Source organism: Helianthus annuus, chromosome 10, assembly GCF_002127325.2.
Source record: "Helianthus annuus cultivar XRQ/B chromosome 10, HanXRQr2.0-SUNRISE, whole genome shotgun sequence".
Lineage (NCBI taxonomy): Eukaryota > Viridiplantae > Streptophyta > Magnoliopsida > Asterales > Asteraceae > Helianthus > Helianthus annuus.
In genome coordinates, this window is record NC_035442.2 from 27,847,348 (window position 1) to 27,856,796 (window position 9,449).

The 9,449-nt window shown below is 35.8% G+C and overlaps 1 protein-coding gene across 1 annotated transcript; it reads right to left on the reverse strand.

Annotated features, from left to right (window-relative positions):
• Positions 1-3,264: 3,264 nt before the first annotated feature.
• Positions 3,265-9,181, reverse strand: LOC110884296 (acetylornithine deacetylase). The gene is made up of 9 exons (XM_022132002.2): positions 8,516-9,181; positions 8,166-8,410; positions 7,966-8,074; positions 5,642-5,780; positions 5,490-5,565; positions 4,701-4,823; positions 4,006-4,159; positions 3,889-3,922; positions 3,265-3,682 (listed from the first exon to the last, which is right to left on the reverse strand). Exons 1-9 carry the CDS (start codon positions 8,831-8,833, stop codon positions 3,579-3,581), a joined length of 1,302 nt encoding a protein of 433 aa, XP_021987694.1. The 5' UTR covers positions 8,834-9,181; the 3' UTR covers positions 3,265-3,578.
• Positions 9,182-9,449: the final 268 nt, after the last annotated feature.

A 9,449-nucleotide genomic window follows, 5' to 3' on the forward strand; every position in this document is an offset into this window, starting at 1 on the left:
TATTAATGTTCAAACAGGTTACATACAACCTACATTGCTAATTATGCGTTAATTTGAAATTAAGCATTCTGTTGACTTTTTATGATTAGCTTTGACTCGACAATTGACATGCTTAGAGTGGGAATCTAGAAACACCCTTTTAAGGGTTTGTTACCCACTTAATTACCTTCCTAAAGGTATTTTTAATTCGTGATTTGACAGAGCACATTATGATTAATCACGAAGTCAAACCTTAATTACGACGGTTTGACTTTTACTTAATTAACTAAGTTAGAATGGATTAAAGGAGGTTAAGGACACTTACAAGAGTCCTAAGAAGGATTATAGAGCCTAAGAAAATGAGTTGCTGACCAGAGAAGCTCCAGAGAGTCTTGAACCAATGTTCCAAGTGAGCAAGTGCCAAATGATCACACTCAAGTTCTTTATATAGTGAACTAGGATGCTTTAGATCATGCCAAGCAACTCTAGGATGGTTAGGAGATGATCCCAGGTGTCCCTAGAGAGCTATTTACTGCCTAGCAAGCCCATAGATTCACAAATTTACGTTTTAAGTCGGTTAAACGAATTGGACAGGCAGCTGTCCAAAACTTACTGCCAGCGACGGTCTTACGGACCGTAAGCTTGAGGCCTTACGGTCCGTAAGGACCTCTTGCGGACCGTAAGCTAAAGGGGTTATGGTCCGTAACCGACCTTACTGAAACAGGTTCAGGTGCCTCCCTTACGGACCGTAAGCCTAAGGCTTTGCGGTCCGTAACCGATCCTTGCGGGGCATGCCCAGGTACCCTGCTTACGGACCGTAAGTCAGGGGTCTTGCGGTCCGTAAGCGATGGCCAGAAGACAAAAGTTTGAAAACTTTTAAGTCTTGACCATGCATTCCAACTATTCCGAATTCAGACCTCCCTTTTCAGATGTGGGCCATCTTGACCAGCCATTGCATGGCTAACTTGCTCTTACATGTCCCCCATTCAATTCAACTTATAAGGGTCTTGAAAATTTGACGGAGATTACCAAGAATGAGTCTTGGATTCTCATAGAAGTTGGCCAAGGAATAATTAGCTATATCAACTCTTATTTACAAGAATTTTATTTAGATTAGAAGTAGTAACAACCTATAATTCCAAAGTCCTTTGATAAGGATGCAACTTTATTTATTTGAGAGCAACCGGTTATCATATGAGATGATCATTAATTGATTTAAGGATCTTGGGATTTATAAAAATTCGGGTCGTTCAGAGGTATTTTAAATAACATGACGCCCTTTTTATTAGAAATCCTACCACATATCTTTTTATTTAATCCGGTTTCTCTGACACGTCTGTCATACATGACACGTGTCTTTATTCTAATGGACAGGAATTTTCGAGGTGTTACATAGGGTTTAGTTCCTAAGCATGTATTCATCACTAATTTAGCCATAGCTTCTCTAATCCATACATAATTCGCGATTATGATGATTACTCAAATTTTACAACTTCACAAATCATCAAATTTTTACATACCTTATGATCCCCTAGTTCGGGTGATCATTAATTCATGTCCGGTTGTGAATTTGAGCTTCATTTGGCCCTTCAATTGGATGGATTTGTTGGAAGTTAGGGCTTTGGCTCTAGAGCCTTCTCCTCTGGTCGATTACGCACACACACTTGTGCGTGTGTGTTGTGTTTTTTTTAAATAAACCAAATTCCAAGTTATCCACTTTAGTCCCTCATGTTTTGGCTTGTTATTAAGTTAGCCACAACCTAATTCTTTCTAACAATATTCCCACTTGTTAACTAGGTTAAACATTCCTAGTTATCTTAGTGGGTTCAGGGAATTTATGACTCAGTTTATTTTAAGTCCCGTTAACTCGGGCCTTTTATCCATTTTATTTTCTTAAAAGCTCTTATTCGCTTTTTAATTAATATTAGGATTAATTATTTCAATCCTAATATTTACCGGGTTACTTTTACCACTAACGGTACTTTACCCGTCTTTTAGTATTAACGGGGTTTGATTACCAAACCCGTTTTCGAGATGTTACATGCGCTACCAGCTATCAACAAAAAAGTTGACTCTCTCATCACTTTCCGCTGGAAGTGCTTTTTGGATTGCTACAAAGGGTACTACCATCAAGTCCAAATGCTTGAAGACGAAGACAAGACCGCGTTCTGAACAGAGATGGGTATCTTTTGTTACACAAAGATGTCGTTCGACCTGAGGAACACGAGAGCCACGTATCAGCGTTTAATGGACAAGACCTTCAAGGATGAAATAGGTGCCAACATGGAAATTTACGTTGATGACCCAGTCATCATGAACACCGAAGAGGACATCATGCTCAAGGACATTGAGCATACGTTTTCCATTCTTCGCAAGATCAGGATGAAGCTAAATCCTTGTAAATCTTTTTTTTGGTATGGAGAAGGGTAAATTCCTAAGCTCCATCGCTACAAAGGATGATTTCCGCAATGAACCTCAATAAGGTTCAAGCCATTGAACGCATGCCCTCCCCAACACAATCAAAGAGGTACAAACACTAGCGGGACATTTGGCAGCACTCAACAGGTTCCTCACGAACCATGCTACTAAGTCATCTCGTTCACAAGCACCCTCCGCAACTGCTTGAAAAAGAAGCAATTCAATTGGATGCTAGAGGCGAACCGTGCTTTCAAGGAAATGAAGCAGTGTTTGATAGAGCTCCCTACTCTAATCGCGCCATGAGAGAAGGAACCACTTACACTATACCTATCCACATCCGACAAAGCGGTAGGCGTAGTTCTCTTGGTTGACAGAAAGGGAGTTCAAACACTAATTTACTATGTCAGTCGGGTGCTCACCGACCTAGAAACCCGATACTCCATCATGGAGAACTTTACCAGCTTCTTGGATAATCATAATTGCAAAAATTTTAAACGATAAGTTGCTTTTTGACAAATTTAAAAAATATATTAAAAGAGTTGTTTTGACTAAAACAGCAGTTTACTTGCTAACAAAATAGTTTATACTACTAACAAAATAGTTTATACTATTCTTGTTTGTTTTTAATACATCGTCTATGTTTTAATAATGTATAAAACCCATTATCTTTGGATTTCATCTTTAACCTCCTTTGTTATTTTCTACTCCAACTCATAACACTAAAAACCAATCAAAAGCACATTTATTTTATTTGTTTAAAATAAGTTTAACCTAATCACAAACAAACTGAAGATAATATTTCATAACTGTTTTTGAAAGCAAAAGTTCATAGCATTGGAATATCATAGACAAAGTGAACACACAAAGTGTTGGAACTGGATACTTTATTCATAACATCACACATACATGCAGGAACAAAGAAAACTAGCACATGATGACCCACCAAAACAAACATGTCGAAGAAGGAACTACCCACTCTACCCAGTTATACCCAACGACTCTTTTCTAGAATAATAAGACTCAAAGCAAAAAATAACCTTAATGAAAAAGACACTTAATGCACACATAAAATATGTAGCATATATAGCCATGTAGAAGATGTGGATTATACGTCAACACATAGATGGTAAACCGGTAACTGTGATTCCACTTATTTTTATCCACTTCTAAACATAGTTGAATCACTCTTCTAGCTGAGCAATGATACTCGCGAACACTAGGTATCCTTGAGCCATATCAGAAAGAAGGCAATACTCATTATCCGCATGGTATGTAGCCGTCAGACCTGCATAAACAAATCCACACAGATAATAGATTAGTGGTTTATACATCGGCATAAATATACTATAACTCCTAATGATTAAATAAACAGTGTATTTATTCATCATAAGATAAATAAATGGTTATAAACAAAAAGTAGGTTTTAACTCAGATTATTACTTCTTTTAATAATAAAACAATTTAGGAGGTTACAAAGAAACAAATGCATACCATAACCTGTACTTTGAACATCATAACCTTTATCCTGTTTACAATAACAAGGTGTATAGAGTTAGAAATAAGAAAAAAGTTATGTGTAAAGGATAGAAATTACAAATGGTGTCTCACTTGTAGTTCTCGTACAAGTGGCAAACTCCCAGTTATTGAGTAGGGTTTTACATAACCGACAACTTCTTTTGTAGCTTGGTACAACACATGGTAGCCACGAGAATCCAAGTCCATTGCTATTCCCGATAACGCTTCATCATATGAAATCTCAATTCTGGTATTTTAACAAAACATTATTCATAAATCACCCAAAAAAAGGTAAACATTTTTTAAAGTAACAGGTCAATGAGTAATTTTATGCCAAAATTTTATATCAGTTTATTAATAATTAAAATATGATTACAACTTCTATGCAATAAAACACCACTACAAAATAGCCATCTTTGCGACAGACATATTTGTCGCAAATTTGTCAGAAAGTCTTTGCGACAGATTTGAGACAAATCAGTTTAGGGTGAAAAAACTTAAACGTGTTGAAAATTTTAGGTTGTTTTTTGTTTTTACTTTCGTCGGAAGTTTGCTGGAAATTTGTCTTAAATGTTGAGTTGTGGGAAATTTGTCGGAAACTTTTGTTGCAAAAAAAGTAGTTTTCTTGTAGTGAAAACGATGGTATACTTTTTTTGAGACACTATGCTACCGTTGGAGAAGGAAAACATAAACCCGAATCAACCCATTGTCATGTAATCCAATAGAAATTCATATATGGTTTTTTGAGACTCTATGCTACTCTTAATATACATAAATATTTGACATACCTCCCTCTAAGGTTCTCATCCGGTAGAACGTATTTTGACACAGGCCCCCTTGTAGGAATCTTCTCAATATTTTTGTTTAAATCTTCTACGTATTCATTTAACTTATTGATTACATCTGACACGCTGAAACATTGTCACAACATCAAAATTAATGTAGTAAGAAGCATAAGTGTGACTGAGCTAAGCCGCTCGCTCGTGTGCTAGTCGAGATCGTCTCGCTATGTTTTTTAAAACACGTCCAAGACAAGAGTGTATTGTGTGTGTATAATGAATTTTATTTTATATCATAAATACATGATTAAAAATTAAATATTATTGTATATAAAATATGATGAAATTAACTAAATAACATATAATTTGATATATATAGAGTTAGTAAACAACCACCTTAAGTGTAATATTAGTGAACTAATCATGGCCTTTGATTATTAAGACACAAGTGTATACACAAGTGTAAATCAATGGCCATGATTTGATGATGAAAATACACTAGTGTATTTTACAATTTGATGATGTAAATCAACGATCAGGATTTGTTTACTCAGTTCACAAATACAATAGTATTCACTATAGAACCCACCCATATATATAATCATAATCATAATACTAAATAAATAATAAACATGACGAGCTTCTCTTTTTACACCCCAATAAGATCTTTACATAGATAAGAGAGACCTTATGTGAATGAAACTATGAAACATAAATATTTTTCATTTACTTTCAACTTCCTTTCACTTAACTCATAAACCCAATGTAAACTAAAATATGAGAGACGAAAGGGCTTACTTGTAAAACGGTGTCAACCTAACATCTCCTGAAATGGTGCACTCGCCAGGAATTTGATTGATTCCGCCTCCGGGATCTAAAATACATTTAAGTGATTAATTCTTAAAATATGAATCAAAAACTGAATTTGTTTTTGGTTCTCAAGGACTTACAGCTCCACTGAGTTGGTTTCATGGTTGAAGGTGCTTCAAATCCATAAACTTGTTCCTTAGGGTGTGGAGGAAAATCTTTATAAAACCTTGTTTGGATCTCTTCAAGCGCCTCCATTGCTAGCTCAAGAGGATTAATAGCCTAACAAGTATACAGAAAGAAATGATGACTATGATTATATATATAACAATGGGATTCTCCCGTACTTCGTGATGGGCTTTCGGTCATTATTGGTCCGGTTCATTACAGTATCAGTACGATACTGGTACTCGGCATAACAATCAACATGTATTTTACATCGATTGAAAACAATAAAAATGAGTATCCATACCGGTGCCGATGTTATTTGATCGGTATTGGTTTAGTTCGCACGATATAGATTTGGATAACAGAAAAGAATTTATTTTGAATATAACTTCATGCTCAACGAATTTTATACTGCAAAGTAGAGAAAACTATAGAAATGAATACGGTACCAGTACTGGTACCGATTTGTTTGCTCATGTTCGATTTGGGACGATAAAAAATCAACCATATTTGACCTGTTCAAAATAACTTTTATCGTATCGTACAAAATAATAAACACATGATAACGATATATTCAGAATTTTATAAAATGTTATACTATATTAATAAAAAAATGTAATGGTAATCTACGTCGTCCCCCTACCGTCTCGGTCCGGCGACGGCAACAACACCAAGCCGCCCCTCCCCGTCCCCGTCCTCAACGTCGCTTCCTGGACGTTGGCGACGAACCAAAACTATGGGCCCCAGGTTTGCTTTTTAACCGTTAGATAAAAATAAATAAAAAAATAAAAATTCCAGGTTCGCCGGAATCTTGCCTGCTTCGTCGGAGAGGACAACGGCCTTTCAAAATTCCGTATTTTTATTCAGTTTTGGGTGCCGGGAGTAAAGGGAGGAAGAAAGAGATATTTAAGTTGCAGACACTATTGTAGAGTTTGAACCTTCGTCAGAGTTTGGAGATACAGTCAAAGTGTCAGAGAGCTAACTTCTCTCACAAAACCAAAAGAATTTGTAATATGTAAAAGGTGTATATTTTTAATTAGAAAAATCAAATTCAATTTGAAAGTAGGTTGACGTCCACGAGGTGTTGGAAACCTCAAAAGTAAAAACAAATAGAAAACAAATTAATATACGGCTCTACATTTTGGGCGTTTTATACTATTATTTATTGTTCATATTATTTTTATTTAAATAATATATGTTCTACTGTGTAAATTTTGTTATTTATTTAACATGGATCAAGTTTATTTAAATTCAGATTAACTTACTTTTCAAACATGTGTCTTTTTAAATGTTTAAATGATTGTGTGTTTAAACTTTATTAATGATAACTTTCTTATTAGTTTATTTGTTAAATGTTAAAAAATAAGTAGAAGATTAAAAAAAAGTAGAAGATTAAAAAAAAAAACATAAAAGTGGTGGGGAGGACTATGACTAGGACCATCCTCCCATGCCCTCTAGTTTTGGAGGATGATCCATCCTTGGGAGGACTATGACGTGGCGCCTACGTGGCGGATCATCCTCCAAGGATGGACCATCATCATACCCACTAGCCTTAGAAACCATCCTTTATTACGGGAACCACATGAACCAATTTTAATTTTTTTTGTTAAAGTCGCGATTTAGCTAAAAAAAACTTTTTTAGCATTTAGTTGTGATGTTTAGTTGTATGATTTAGTTTTTGGCATTTAACTTGGGTGGGGTGGGTGGATAGGGGGTTTAGGTTTTTGTGTGTGGAGAGGAGGTTAGGTATTTTTAGGTTTAATGGTTGTAAGTTGTGCTTTGTTAATAACTTTTCTTTTTTTGATTTTTTTTCTTTATTTTTTTTTTACTTTTAACCCCCATACTTTTCATTTTTTATAAATTTGTCACAAACCATTTTTTTTAATTTTTAACCCAAATACTTTTTCACTTTCAAATTCGGTCACCTATACTTTTCGATCATAATTTACAAATTTTTCATTGTATCTTCCGGTCTAAATCTTACGAGTAAACACGATGCTACATGAGTGTGCGGTTCAACATTTTTACCCTATTTTTTTCTCGTTGCTTAACGACCACGTCGTAATACGCGGGTCCGGTGTCAACTTAGTTATTCTTTTCTATATTTTACTTTTCGGTCTAATCTTTGCGCATTAACACGCGGTGGTTCAGCATTTTTACGTATACTTTTCGTTCGGCTTAGTAATTATGTTCCTCAATTACGTACTTAAAAAATAAAATAGGGAACTTTACATGTATCAGCCTTTACTACACAAATAAAAAAAATAATCACATAACAATTAAAATTCAGCTTCAATACCTGGTTTGGTAGACCACTATGAAAAAGCTTCCCAGTAACATGAAGGTGCCATGGTATCATACCGCCTGTACCAATGGAAGGTTGCTTATCTGCTGAGTCAATCCAATACCTGTAATTTATATTTTTGTAACAATTTATATCTCTCAATTTTATATTAAAAAAAAAAAAAAACAGTAACTTGTTTTGCAAAGAAGACGTACAGAGGTCCATTTTTTAACTTATCAAGATATCCATCTTTTGCAAGTTCCTCAACACCAACACCTTGAATAGAAGAGTTCTCTTCACAGGCTATGAAGACAGCAACAACAGTGGATTTAAGCTTCGGCTTTGTTTGGCCGAGGGTCTTCATAAGCTCGGTTACAAGGGCGACATGTCCCAAGCAATCAGTTGTTCCACGCCCTTGAAGCTTGTCTCCATCAATGCTTAGGGAAAAAGGATCAAAATCCTGACACCATTAATATGTTCGTAATCATAACAATAAGTAAATGCATAGTCTTATAAGTTAATTATATATGAAGTAAGAAGATGAACAAACAAACAAACTAGCTACCCATTCTTCTGGATTAGCAGTGACAACATCCATGTGCATGCCAACAAACGAAACGACCTTGTTGGGTTCGGTTCCAGGGTACTCTACTATGAGATTCCCTCGGTTGGGTTTGTAGGTAATGTGATTGACGATGAGGGGGCCGCCACCCGTGGTGGTGGAAAGAGGGAGGAGGACATCAAGAACATGGCGGACGATCCTATCCTCCTCCGGGATCAGCTCCTGTGGATTGTTTTGTACATACTTGGATTCTCCTATGAGTTTCGAGAGAAGTGTGACAAAAGAATCTTTGTTTAGCTCTCCCAATTCTTCCTTAACCATGGTGAGTGAGTGAGTGAGTGAGTGAGTGTATCAAGTGTTAACTGTTGGCAATGGGAAGATTTAGCGATATCGGTTTATTATATACATCCTTGGGGCCACCCAACGCGTGTTAAAGATATGAGATCTTTGGCAAACCGTAAGCGATAACACTACAACAAAACGACACCTATAGGGACCACAAGTAACTGTCTCTAATAATACAAAACGTGTTACAAATAACATTTATCATATTTGTAAGAAGACAAAGGTTTCTTTAGTGATGTCGGTTTATTTAACTCTTGGGCCATCGAACATGTGTTAAAGATATGAGATCTTTGGCCATCCATAAGCGATAACACTAATACAAGAAAACAACACCTATAGGAGGACAAGTGTCTGTCTATAAGAATACAAAACGTGAAGAATATTCGTCATATTTATAAGAAGACGTACAGAAGTTCTTTGGTGATATCGATTTATTTAACCTTCGGACCACCAAATTTCCGTCCAATGCCTTGTTAAAGATAACAGATCTGTGGCCATCCGTCCTCCAAGAACACATATTTTTAAAACGTGTAGGAAAACATTTGTCATGGATGGTGAATGAAGATAAAGGTTCAATTCTTTAGTGGGGCGA